The sequence below is a fragment of the Barbatula barbatula genome, assembly GCF_947034865.1.
Source record: "Barbatula barbatula genome assembly, chromosome: 9".
Classification (NCBI taxonomy): domain Eukaryota; kingdom Metazoa; phylum Chordata; class Actinopteri; order Cypriniformes; family Nemacheilidae; genus Barbatula; species Barbatula barbatula.
In genome coordinates, this window is record NC_136772.1 from 11350699 (window position 1) to 11364705 (window position 14007).

At 47.9% G+C, this 14007-nt stretch overlaps 1 protein-coding gene across 1 annotated transcript in view; it reads left to right on the plus strand.

The window, feature by feature from the left end:
• The window catches only part of dnah7 (dynein, axonemal, heavy chain 7), a gene marked incomplete at its 5' end in the record, with an annotated part of 74809 nt that overhangs the window by 56455 nt on the left and 4347 nt on the right, over window positions 1-14007 (plus strand). The window contains 12 exons of the mRNA XM_079464475.1: window positions 79-273; window positions 358-450; window positions 672-848; window positions 1379-1540; window positions 1780-1980; window positions 2080-2241; window positions 4389-4574; window positions 5789-5926; window positions 6034-6264; window positions 6835-6987; window positions 13082-13259; window positions 13813-13916. Coding sequence (XP_079320601.1) covers window positions 79-273; window positions 358-450; window positions 672-848; window positions 1379-1540; window positions 1780-1980; window positions 2080-2241; window positions 4389-4574; window positions 5789-5926; window positions 6034-6264; window positions 6835-6987; window positions 13082-13259; window positions 13813-13916 — 1980 coding nt within the window. The remainder of the gene's footprint in view (window positions 1-78; window positions 274-357; window positions 451-671; window positions 849-1378; window positions 1541-1779; window positions 1981-2079; window positions 2242-4388; window positions 4575-5788; window positions 5927-6033; window positions 6265-6834; window positions 6988-13081; window positions 13260-13812; window positions 13917-14007) is intronic.

Below are 14007 nucleotides of genomic sequence, written 5' to 3' on the forward strand. Positions count from 1 at the left end.
ATTCTCAAAGCAGTGTCATTTATTCTAACATATGAGGTTATGAAAGTGACTTTTCTATTTGCTTTTCTCTTATTCCAGGTGGATGAGAAGGAATGGCGTTTTCTCCTGACAGGTGGAGTAGGTTTGGATAATCCACATTCGAACCCCTGCTCCTGGCTGCCCAAAACATCCTGGGATGAAATTTGTCGACTTGATCAAATGGAGTGCTTTAAAGGTCTGCCGAAAGACCTGGACTATCTGCAGGAGGATTGGAAAAGGGTCTACGACAGCAAGGTGCCATGGAAAAGCAATTTTTTTCTCGCTCTGTGGTATGAAATGGGCAGATTTGTCACTTCATGCTGTGTGTGTGTTCTCCAGGACCCCCATCACAGTCCTTTCCCATCTGAGTGGCAGGAAAAGTTGGGACAGTTCCAGCGGATGCTGGTGATACGGTGCTTGCGGCCAGATAAGGTATGGTATACTCTTAAAACCACAGGTAGCGTTTAAGGTATCATAGGCGTATTAAAACTGTTACAACGTTTTATGCTGAATTTATAGGAAACTTGTTTTCACAAAAATCTAAGGCAAAGCAAGAGATTGTAAATATAATTATTGATGAATATAAAAACAAACTCACTGTTTTGTCCTAAACGTGCTATTGCGCTGTTTCTCTCTGTCTCTTTCCATGTCAGGTTGTTCCCATGGTACAGGAATTTGTGTCAGACATCCTTGGGCAGCAATTTATCGAGGTTCCACCCTTTAATCTGGCCGCAGCATTTGGAGACAGTCACTGCTGTGCTCCACTGATCTTCATCCTTTCCCCAGGATCAGACCCCATGGCTGCTCTTCTAAAGTTCGGCGAGGAGCAGGTGCTCACCATATTAGCTGCACATTTCACGCACATCATTTTCAAATTATGGCTTAAAGGTCCAGTGTGTAGTTTTTTGGAGGATCTATTGAGAGAAATGCATAGGTGTATTAAGACCTTATATAATGAAGCGCTATGTTTTTATTACCTTAGATTGAGCTATGTCTATCTACATACACCACGGGTCCCCTTCACTCCGTTGTTTCTACAGTAGCCCTAAACAGACAAACTGCTCTACCGAGCGCATTTCCTAAATATGTTATCTCCTTCTGCAAAGAACGAAAACGTGGCGATATCTTAGTCCTGTGTCAGCCTCTGTTGTGCTTCAAAAGGGAGGGGTGGAGTGAGCTGTTGGTTGCAATTCGTAACCTAACCAAATAGATGCTGCTAAAATCTCCACGTTGCTATCATTATTCGAGAGCTTAAACTACACGTTTTTGTTTAGGTTTGGTGGATGACCTCTTGTTTTTCTTGTTTATAATGATTTCTGAACTGTTGTTATTAATACATGCTGTCTGGGTCATTGTTCAGGGCTTCACAGGAAACAGGCTGACCTCTCTGTCTCTGGGTCAGGGTCAGGGTCCAATCGCCATGAGCATGATCAAGACCGGTGTTAAAGAGGGGACATGGGTGGTCTTACAAAACTGCCACCTGGCCACCTCCTGGATGCCCACACTTGAGCGTGTCTGTGAGGTAGCATACAAATACTTGACTGTGACGGGTCATTTTTTTTGTTTTTTCTTGTGTCCATACATGGGTAGTTTAGCTACCAACATTCTTATAGTGTCAGAAGAAAGTCATACAGGTTCGAAATGACATGAGGGTGAGTATATGAAGAAAGAATTGTCTTTTTTTGTGAGCTGTCCTTTTTTGTATTTTCTAGTACGTTTATCATTGAAAACATTTTGAAGCTGCATTTTGACTTTCCTCAGGAGCTGAATCCAGACACCACTCACCAAGACTTCCGTCTATGGCTGACCAGTTACCCCTCTCCTAACTTCCCTGTGGCTGTACTGCAAAACGGAGTCAAAATGACCAATGAGGCACCCAAGGGCCTGCGCTCCAACATCATCCGCTCCTTCTGCATGGACCCGATATCTGACCCTGAGTTCTTTGACAGCAGCTCAAAGTCGGTAGGTGCTGCACACAGACAGAGACATATTATCATCTATCATAGAAAGTGCTTGTTAATTCTTTTATATGGGGCAAAAACAAATCGTTGTGTGTTTCAGGCTGTCTTTAAGAAGCTTCTGTATAGCCTGTGCTTCTTCCACGGCCTGACCCAAGAGAGGAGAAAATTCGGTCCTCTCGGATGGAACATTCCCTACGAGTTTAACGAAACAGACCTGCGGATCTCTGTCCAGCAGCTACACATGTTTTTAGACCAGTATGAGGTGAGATAACAAACACATTTTCATCACACACACTATCTTCGCCTCACCCTTTTGCTTTTCACGCTTTTCTGCGTGCCCTTAAAAAAAGACCGTTCTTGACATTTCCCCAACTTCAGAGAAGCGCTTCTCGAACTTCCCGTCTTCCTTTCAAAACAAGCAGACTGCATAAGCTGATCAAGAGCTCTCTGAATGCTCTGACATTTCCCCTGTAGTACGTAGTGCCACCCACTGCATTAGCAAGTGAAATTTCAACAGGAAATGTCACAATCCCGCCACTCTGTCCGTCTTTTCATACCCGCACAAAGATCGGTATATCGAATCCACTAGGCTGACACGCACCTCCACTTCATAAAAAAAGAGCCTTTGTTGAGCGGCCACACTTTCAAGACTGGCAGAAAGGTTGTTGCTTTTTGAAGCGATTTCAACAATGGGGTGGAATAGTTATAGAGGGGCGCAGCCCTCGTCTGAGACGTCATGTTCAAAGTGAACCACTTATATGAGACTTTTTTATAAAACTTTAATTCTTTGCATTGTAGTGGGGCTCGGAGGTTATGTCCTCTGTTCATTGCAAGACACCAAAGAGCAGTTTGTCCGTTTAGGGCTACTGTAGAAACAACACGGCGAATTCCATGTAAGTGGACTCGTGGCGTATCTAGAGTGAAATAGCTCAATCTAAGGTTATAAAATCATAACGTGTCATTACGTAAGGTCTTTATACACCTGTCACACAGTTGGAGGCTGTCATGGGTTGTGCACTCTACCTTTTTTCCGTAGACAACAGCACACCATGGTCACATTATCACAGTGGGATCAGAGAAAATTGCTAGCAAACACGAAGAAAAACGTTACTTTTGTCGGCCACGTTATTGGGACCTGTTCACTTGTTTCCGGAAAGCTTGTAAACCTTAAGAATATTACAATTGAAGAACAGCGGAAATTCTGGAAAGGTGGGTTCTGATGTGCTCTATTATCTTTAGGCAGGCAGGCAGGCAGGCAGGCAGGCAGGCAGGCAGGCAGGCAGGCAGGCAGGCAGGCAGGCAGGCAGGCAGGCAGGCAGGCAGGCAGGCAGGCAGGCAGGCAGGCAGGCAGGCAGGCAGGCAGGCAGGCAGGCAGGCAGGCAGGCAGGCAGGCAGGCAGGCAGGCAGGCAGGCAGGCAGGCAGGCAGGCAGGCAGGCAGGCAGGCAGGCAGGCAGGCAGGCAGGCAGGCAGGCAGGCAGGCAGGCAGGCAGGCAGGCAGGCAGGCAGGCAGGCAGGCAGGCAGGCAGGCAGGCAGGCAGGCAGGCAGGCAGGCAGGCAGGCAGGCAGGCAGGCAGGCAGGCAGGCAGGCAGGCAGGCAGGCAGGCAGGCAGGCAGGCAGGCAGGCAGGCAGGCAGGCAGGCAGGCAGGCAGGCAGGCAGGCAGGCAGGCAGGCAGGCAGGCAGGCAGGCAGGCAGACAGACAGACAGACAGACAGACAGACAGACAGACAGACAGACAGACAGACAGACAGACAGACGGATCAACCAGTACACTTTCTCATTATTTGTTCCAGATGAAAGAATTGTCATTTTAAATGGCATCATGACGAAGTGAACATGGCATCATGTTGCATCATGTTCTTTATTCATTAAAGGTCCAGTGTGTCATATTTAGGAGGATCTGTTGACAGAAATGTAACATAATATACAGTACATAACTGTCTTCAGAGGTGTATAAAGACCTTACGTAATGACACGTTATGATTTTATTACCTTAGATTGAGCTATTTCTATCTAGATACGCCACGAGTCCACTTACATGGAATTCGCCGTGTTGTTTCTACAGTAGCCCTAAACGGACAAACTGCTCTACAGAGCGCATTTTGTATACATTATCTCCTTCGACAAAGAAGTGAAAACGTGACGACATTATTGTCAGCCTCCGTAGTGCTTAAAACGGGAGGGTTGAAGTGAGCCTTTGGTTGCAATTCACCACTCACCACTAGATGCCGATTCATTTCATACACTGGACCTTTTCAAGAATGGACTGTATTTTATTGGATTTTCCAATAATTCAATCTTAGTTAACACAACTATCTATGTTCTAAAATGTATTAATGTTGATACTGTACATATGGACACAAATACTGTTTTGTACAGTTACAACACAATCTTGTGTGTCCTTTCCAGGAAATCCCCTTCGATGCCATTCGCTACATGACAGGTGAATGTAACTATGGAGGTCGTGTTACAGACGACTGGGATCGCAGGACGTTGCGCACCATACTTTCCATCTTCTACACACCTGAGATCACTGATGACCCCGATTACAAGTTTGACCCCAGTGGCCTCTACTACTCACCACCTGAAGGAGATGTAAGGGACTGTACTCGAAGGACTTTATTTGTTCACCCTCATGTCGTTCAAAACCTGGATGACTCTTTCTTCTGTGGAACACATGAAATATGTATTTCCAGAAATGTCTCAGTGGTTTTGTGTCCATGCAATGGGTGTCAAAATATCTTCTTTTGTGTTCTGCAGAAGATAGAAAGTCACAGGTTTAGAATGACATGAGGGTTCATCAATGATGACTGAACTATCACTGACAAAAGTGATGGACACAAATTTAGTTTAACTTATTAACATGAAGGTAAATGTTATTTTTCAACATAAACATTTGAAGGCACTGCTGTATGTGGATCAGTGAAAAAGCATCAAAATTGCAGCACTGTTTTCCGAGAAAGAATGTTCCTGTCATCCTGTAACACAGTTGGTGGCTGTCATGGGTTGTGCACTCTACCTTTTTTCCGTAGACAACAGCACACCATGGTCACATTATCACAGTGGGATCAGAGAAAATTGCTAGCAAACATGAAGAAAAACGTTACTTTTGTTGGCCACGTTATTGGGACCTGTTCACTTGTTTCCGGAAAGCTTGTAAACCTTAACAATATTACAATTGAAGAACAGCGGAAATTCTGGAAAGCTGGGTTCTGATGTGCTCTACTGTCGATAGATCGATAGATCGATAGATCGATAGATCGATAGATCGATAGATCGATAGATCGATAGATCGATAGATCGATAGATAGATAGATAGATAGATAGATAGATAGATAGATAGTGTCTGTGGCAGTCTTGACAATAGGAAAGCAGTGACAAGAGAAAACAAAAGTTTTGTGTGCATCAGGGTCTCTGTGAGCTCATTACTCCTCCTGAATTATACAGCTCGCTTTAATGCTACAGATATGATTGATTTGGCTAGAATAAAGAACATACATCTTTGGAAATGCATTGGACCGCCCCTCATGAATGTTCTGAAAAGGATTATGAGCTATAAGTGCAATAACTAAGTACAGCAGGTCGCTGCCAGTGGTAATGTCTGATTTATTTGCTAGCAAATGTATAATCTATGCCCAATTTTATTTGGCATTTCCTCTGGAAATCTTTTATTCATGAATGTCATTTGCATAGCCATTATTATAAATGTCAGCAATCTCAAGGGTAGCCTGTTTTAAGTGCGTGCCATTATTTAGCGTCACCGTCCCGGGTTCGGTGTTGCATTAAGAAGCCCATTGTTTCTTTTGCAGTATAACAGTTACATCGAGTACACCAAAGCACTTCCGCTAAATCCCTCACCTGAAATTTTCGGAATGAACGCCAATGCTGATATTACGAAGGACCAAGTGGAAACCCAGCTGCTTTTCGACAGCATTCTTCTCACGCAGGTGTGTCTTTATATTTTGTTTTGTTGCACATCATTTTCCACAAAGTCGATTTTTAGTTTTTGATTTACTTCACGGGGTCACCAGTTTAAACCAAATTTCTCTCCTAGTCCCATTCCTCTGGTGGCAGCGCCACATCTACAGATGAGATGGTGTATGAGGTGGCTGCGGATATCCTGAATAAACTCCCCCCCGATTTTGACATAGACGCTGCCATGCGCAGGTTTCCCACCAGCTACAACCAAAGCATGAACACCGTGCTGGTGCAAGAGATGGGGCGATTTAACAAACTCCTTCAGACCATCCGGGATTCTTGCACGAACATCCAGAAAGCCATCAAGGTCAGAACAAGAAGGTTTAGAACTGTAGCCTATAGGAGTTTTCAAATTCTCAATAGTTTTGGTCTGGTGAAATTTAGTAGGAATTTAGAGTCTGATGGAAGCACTGCTGTCAGAATAGTCTATTAATATATTAAAATTAGAGATTCGGGTGAGAGAGATGCATCTGTGAGTTTTGATCACACCCACTGGCCTTCATTTTACACATATGAACCTTAAACCCTAAAATACTGTTACACACTGACTGGAGCTTGAGTTCTGCCCAGAGTCATCTCTGTCTCCCTTTCCATTATCATTCGTGATCATTCACCTCTATATCACAGCAAATACGTGAGGAAACATGACAACGGGAAAACAAACAAACAAATACATGCAATAATATAACAAATATAACAGGCATCAGTGAGATATGACGTCTATGAGACATGTATATTCAAACACATTCATTTCTTTGCAATAAAAGAAATCTGCATCTTTAATGTTCTGTGTTTTAAACGTTCTGACCTTCATCAAATCTTTTGTTCATTCACTATGGAAAGACATTACAGTTTTATGTTTGTCTCTCTGGCTCAGGGTCTGGTGGTGATGTCTGCTGAGCTGGAAGAAGTTGTTAGTAGCATTCTGAAGGGCCGGATTCCCGCTATGTGGATGAAGAAATCATATCCTAGTCTCAAACCCCTTGGAAGCTACATTAATGACTTTCTTCAACGACTCAAGTTTTTACACGTAAGTCATGAAGCTGACACTCATTTCACCATAGTTTGCACACCTTTCACAGTAATGTGGACTATTTTATGTAGTTATCTATCCATAGTTATCTATTTATACTCATCTGTCATTCTGTACATTGTGATGTTGTTGTGATGCCCAAATTTACATTGAGGTGGTTTCTCTGACATGGATTAGCTTAAAACAAGTCAAGACTAAGCCTTAGTTTAGTTATGACATTTAAGTAGTTTTACAAACATGCTTAACAGAAACACACACAACAATGCCACTGATATATATTGTCAGTGTCAGTGGAAGCTGGTTTCAGTTTAGACAGCGCTAACATTTATTTTAGTCTGGGACTAGGCTTAAAACCTGTCAGGGAAGATGCCTCATTGTGTTTTATTACTTTTAGGCAAAATGTGTAGATTGTTAATATTTCCCCCCTTTTTATAGTTTTGTAATTGTACTTAATAACATACAAATGCAAATGAGCTGATTTCGGGTAGCCAACATTTTTGTATCAACGCAACCATACTGTCATGATATCAGATATCCACTATGATTATTGTGGCCAAAATAATTTGTGATAATGATATTACCGCAATATCTAAAATGTTTTTAGACACAAATATCAGTTATTAGTCAAATTCATATTTAATTTTGTAGTTCCCTATCGATACTTCACTCGTACTGCGTAGCAGGACGCTATGGGGAAAACTCCTTTTTCTCCGATGACTGAAGCAATTCAAAAGCGCAGTGAAACTGCACGGTGATTGGTTGGAAAAAAGCAGAGCTTTAAACCAATCGTAGCGGAGCTGCCGGACCAATGGCGATGGCACCCGCCAAAATGGGCGGGGCTTATGGCTATATAAGCAGACACATCGCCGTAGGGTCTTCAGATCTCTTCTCCTTCAGCGACGACTCGTCTTCGCTTCCCGAGACTGACTGCTTCGCCGTCGAGAGAGCACCTGCAGCGGATTCGACCTCCTGCTCAGCGCCTTCGCTTCAGCGGATTCGTCAGCGGCTTCGCTCCGGCGGATTCTGTGGGCGGCTTCGCGAGCGAACGGTTCTCGCTGTTCAGCACGGTCTTTTCCCTGCCGCTATCCGGCGACGCTGAAAGAGCATATTTTCACACACTTTCTTTTCAGAGAGTGTTAGAGCAAATTTCCTGCGGCATTCACGTGCAGTTTTCACTGCGCTACAATGCCGCGCCGTACCTGTCGCTCGTGTGGGGTTTTCCTACACGCCGCTGACGGGCACGAGGAGTGCGTCTCATGTCTGGGTCTCTCCCACGCAGAGGACGCGCTCAAAGAGACGGAATGCTCTCACTGCGAGAGTATGAGTCTCTCCTCTCTGTGCGAGCGAAGCAGCGGGGTAGAGGAGCAAAGCGCTCGGGGAAGCGCGAGCTCACGCCGGCTCGCCGTGCCTCGCCTTCCCCGCAGAGAGATGTTTCCCCGGTCTGTTTCACCCGAACAGATCAGCGTCCACTGGCGGCCGCCTGTGACATGATCTCGTTCGGTGGAAACGAACCGGAGGATGACGACGCCATGTCGTTAGCGGCTTCAGACGGGGAGGAGTTAGCGGGCTCGCTGGATGACCCCGCCCCCTCGCCGTCTCCAGAACCCGGCAGACACGCCCCCAGTGCGGACTCCGAGCTCTTCCGGGTCCTCACGAAGGCGGTTAACGAGCTGGGTTTAGAGTGGTCTCCCCCAGAGGAACCCACTCGCAGCCGCCTGGACGAGTGGTTCTTGCCGGGGCGCCGTCAGGCTCCTCGTCAAAGAAACGCACCGTTCTTCCCTGCGCTCTTCAGAGAGCTACGGAGCGCGACGGATCTTGCTCTACGCGCCACCAAGGCCACGGCCCAGGCGATAGGCAGATCCATGGCCAGTTTAGTGGTGCTCGAGCGTCATCTATGGCTGACGCTGACGGAGATCAAGGATGCGGATAAGGTCCCCTTCCTGGATGCTCCTATTTCCACGACCGGCCTCTTCGGACCGGCGGTGGAGGTTTTCGCAGAACGCTTCACGGCAGCGCAGAAGTCTTCGCAGGCCATGAGGCACTTTCTGCCTAAGAGACCCGGATCTCGGCCGGCGCCGACCCATCCGAAGCCAGCCTCGACGCAACAGCCGGTAAGAACCCCTGCTGCTCTGAAGGCTCCGGGAGCTGACAGCCGTCAACGCTCCCGATCCGGACGGCGCTTCCCGCATCCTCAGCGACAAGGTCCCCGGCCTAAGATCACGCTGGACCCCGTGCCTCAGGCCCCGTCCTGAGCCCGATGCAAGGAAGAGGAAGGCTACAGGGCCCGCTCCAGCCGGCCCTCCTTCAAAGACTGCTCTCATGTCTGCCAGGTCACCCCGTTCAGTTCCGGGTGCCGGCAAAAATGTGTTGATAATGTGCAATGTTGTAAGTGCGGGGCCTTTTCTAACGCCCACACCACATTCTGCAAAATGTTTAATAGAACACAAACATTGTCAAAAAAAAGAGCAAGCTTCCTCTTCCATTATCCTTGGGAGTCAAGCCCCCAAAAGGCGGCGTACCTCGTCTTTGCACCCAAACCCTTGCCGCCCCGGGCCAAGGCCTGGAGGGCCATCCCCGGGGTATCAGATTGGGTTCTGGAAATAATATCCCGTGGATATTCACTCCAGTTTGCTCGTCGACCCCCGCGCTTCCGCGGGGTCGTCCCCGCCCGAGTGCAGGACTCAAATTCTCACGTTCTGCGCACGGAGTTGAGGAATTTACTGGGAAAAAGAGCCATAGAAATGGTTCCCCCAGATCAAATCGAGTCAGGCTTCTACAGCCGGTACTTTCTCGTACCAAAGAAGGACGGCGGCTTCCGCCCCATCCTCGATCTCAGACATCTGAATCGCGCCCTTATGAAACGGCGCTTCAGAATGCTCACGATGAAGCAGATCCTCTCGCAAATTCGCCCAGAGGACTGGTTCTTCTCTCTGGACCTGGAAGATGCTTACTTCCACATTCAGATAGCCCCTCGTCACAGGCGATTCTTGAGATTCGCCTACGAGGGAATTGCTTATCAATACACGGTCCTTCCATTCGGACTCTCTCTAGCTCCCCGCACTTTCACGAAGTGCATGGATGCGGCTCTTTCCCCTCTCAGACAGAAGGGAATCCGCATTCTGAATTACCTCGACGATTGGCTTGTTCTAGCCCAGTCGGAGGACGAGCTAAGGTCCCACAGATCCCTCCTCCTCAGCCACCTGGAGTGCCTGGGACTCAGGATCAATCTTGTAAAGAGCGCACTGTCACCCAGCCAACGTATTTTGTTCCTGGGAACAGTCTTCGACTCAAAACGCATGACCGCCAGAATATCGCCAGAACGAGCTCTGGTCATTCGACGGCTTGCGACCTCATTCACACCCGGGGTTTCATGCCCCCTCAGGGTTTTTCAGAAAATGCTAGGCCTTATGGCCTCTGCATCTCAGCTACTGAGCCTGGGCATCCTCCGGATGCGCCCCCTCCAGTACTGGCTGAAGCCCAGAGTTCCTCCACACGCTTGGCGTCTTGGACGACTGCGTGTTCTGGTGAATCAAGCCTGCGTAACCGCCCTAGCCTCGTGGAAAGATCCCCTTTGGCTAGAGCAGGGTATGCCCATGGGCTCCACATCCAGCCGGAAAGTGGTCACGACAGACGCCTCCAACACGGGTTGGGGGGCTCTGTGCGATGGCGAACCGGCCTTCGGCCTTTGGTCGAACCAGGAAAGAAGCCTCCATATCAACTACCTGGAGATGCAGGCAGTATGGTTGGCTCTCCGCTACTTCCTACCGGTGCTAAAAGATCGTCACGTCTTAGTCCGATCAGACAGCATGACGGTGGTATCTTACATAAATCATCAGGGAGGCCTCTCCTCAAGACGCCTTTTTTCCCTAGTATCTCACCTCTTGGAATGGGCCCAGTCCAATCTGTGCTCACTGAGGGCAACTCATCTTCCAGGCAAACTGAACCGGGGAGCAGATATGCTATCTCGGAGCAATGTTCCTTCGGACGAATGGACGCTCCACCCCATGTCGGTTCAGCGAATCTGGCAAATCTTCGGCAAGGCGGAAGTCGACCTTTTTGCCTCAGAAGACAATACTCATTGCCCGACGTACTTCTCGAAGGGCAAGGACGCCTTGGCCCACGCTTGGCCCAACCGGCTCCTCTATGCTTTTCCCCCGATCGCGCTCTTGCAGCAGACGATCAGGAGAATCAGGGATCAAGCGCACCGAGTGCTATTGGTAGCCCCTCTGTGGACGAACCAGCCTTGGGTCGCGGATCTCTCCCAGCTGCTAGTAGCAGCCCCGTGGCCCATTCCCCTGAGGCGGGACCTCCTCTCTCAGGCAGGGAACACGATATGGCACCCCCAGCCAGAGCTGTGGGCTCTGCACCTTTGGCCTCTCGACGGGAGCCTACGGACCTCCCAGAGAGCGTACTGAACACCATATCACAGGCTAGAGCCCCGTCCACTAGACGTCTCTACGCCCTCAAATGGTCTGTCTTCGCCTCCTGGTGTGCAACACGTGGCGCTGACCCAGTGTCCTGTGACATATCGCTGATACTGTCATTCTTACAAGAGTTGTTGGATAACGGCCGTGCCCCTTCCACACTCAAAGTCTATGTGGCGGCTATTTCAGCCTCACATACCCTCATCGGAGGACAAGGAGTGGGCAAGAACGATCTTATCGTTCGTTTCCTGAAGGGCTCCAGGCGGCTACACCCCCCTCGCCCTCTTACAGTTCCCACTTGGGATCTGCCCACGGTCCTGAGGGCTCTAAAGGGTCCTCCCTTTGAGCCTCTGCTATCTACGGACCTCCGTTCATTAACGCTCAAGACCGCTCTGCTTCTCGATTTAGCATCGGTGAAGCGTGTGGGGGACCTACAGGCTCTCTCTGTGAGCCCATCCTGTTTGGAATTTGGGCCGAACGACGCCAGAGTCGTCCTCAAACCAAGGCATGGCTATGTACCTAAGGTGCTCTCTACTCCGTTCAGAGCACAGGTCATTTCGCTCTCTGCTCTCCCCTCCTCCGAGCGGGACCCAGAGCTTAGTCTGCTCTGCCCAGTCAGAGCATTAAAAATATACATTGAGCGCTCCGCCCTATTCAGACGGTCGGAACAGCTCTTTGTGTGCTTCGGCGACCGCACCAAAGGGTCCTCGGTCTCGAAACATAGACTATCGAAGTGGATAGTTGAGGCTATATCGCTGGCTTACTCTTCCTTGGGCCTTCAATGTCCCACGAGAGTTAGAGCCCATTCCACTAGAGGCGTTGCCTCTTCCTGGGCATGGTATTGCGGTGTCTCTATAAAAGATATCTGTGCGGCGGCCTGCTGGGCTTCGCCGTCCACTTTTACAAGATTTTACAATCTGGACGTTCCGGCCCTTCAGGCCCGGGTCCTTTCTGCTTGATAGGTCTTGCTTTAGGCCTGCTTTACCCTGTCTCCGAGCCAAGGCTCCGAGACTATTTATGTTTTTCGTTCCATCTGTAGCACGGCGTGATTATACTGGTTCCCCATAGCGTCCTGCTACGCAGTACGAGTGAAGTATCGATAGGGAACGTACTCGGTTACTTACGTAACCTCGGTTCCCTGAGATACGGGAACGAGTACTGCATTCCTTGCCGTGCTACGAGCTGCTGTGTCATCGCTTCAGTCGAAGTAACCTGAAGACCCTACGGCGATGTGTCTGCTTATATAGCCATAAGCCCCGCCCATTTTGGCGGGTGCCATCGCCATTGGTCCGGCAGCTCCGCTACGATTGGTTTAAAGCTCTGCTTTTTTCCAACCAATCACCGTGCAGTTTCACTGCGCTTTTGAATTGCTTCAGTCATCGGAGAAAAAGGAGTTTTCCCCATAGCGTCCTGCTACGCAGTACTCGTTCCCGTATCTCAGGGAACCGAGGTTACGTAAGTAACCGAGTACGTTTTCCATTTTTTTTTGGCCATCATGGTCACCATGAATGTACCACACATGAACACAAGTGCCTTTCCATCCAATAAAAGAAAACACAATTAAATTCCAAAGCTTTATTGTGGACTGTGATACAATATCGTGATTCTTCTGATTTGTTGGTTTTGATTGGTCTTTCACTGTGGTTTTGTCTCTTTCATCCACAAAGCAATGGTACAAGGAAGGCACACCTGCAGTGTTCTGGATGTCTGGGTTTTTCTTCACTCAGGCCTTCCTCACGGGAAGCCAGCAGAATTATGCCAGAAAGTACACCATTCCCATTGACCTGCTCAGCTTCGACTTTGAAGTCATGGAGGACGAGGAGTACAAAAGCTCCCCAGAGGACGGTGAGAAAGAAAAAGAGGGGGAAAAGAACGCATTGACAAGCGTGAAATGTAAAATATATGAGAGGGAAATGGGTAACAAGGGACAAAGGAAAGAGAGATGTGCTGTTTCATTAACCTCTTGCTGTGGTTGAGTGGCATCAATCAGAGTCAACATTTCAGTGCAATGACATCAGACCCCTGCTGCTCTTTCATCAGTACATGATGAGTCTCTCCAGAGGAAATCCATCACAACTGCATGTGTTGCTGTTTATGTGTATGCTTTATCAGATGCATCCTGGTGCCCTTCTCAGTTTTATGTAGAGTTCAGTCGCTTGCTTTCTTTCCAAACGTAGCGTTGTATAAAAAAGTGCACTCTTGGAAAGGTAGGTGGCATCATTTTGCTCCCTTTAACAAGGTAGCTTTATTAGCCTCATTTTCTTTGGGGAGAAACATCTCAGCATGCTTTGCTATCAGTAATGAAAATTTTGGATATAGTTCAGCACTCAATGCCCAATGCTTTGTATCACGCTGTTGTGGAGAGTTTTATGTTAGTTTGTGTATGTATTCCCATCAGGCATTTACATCCGTGGCTTGTTTTTGGATGGTGCACGCTGGGATCGCAAGACAAAGCTGTTGGCTGAGTCTTTCCCCAAAATCCTTCATGACACCATGCCTGTGGTGAGAAACTTTAAATTCCCTCTTCACACATCACTTTATACAAAACTTTCTGCCATTTCAATTGACTTTCTGCCATTTCAAAGCCACGTAT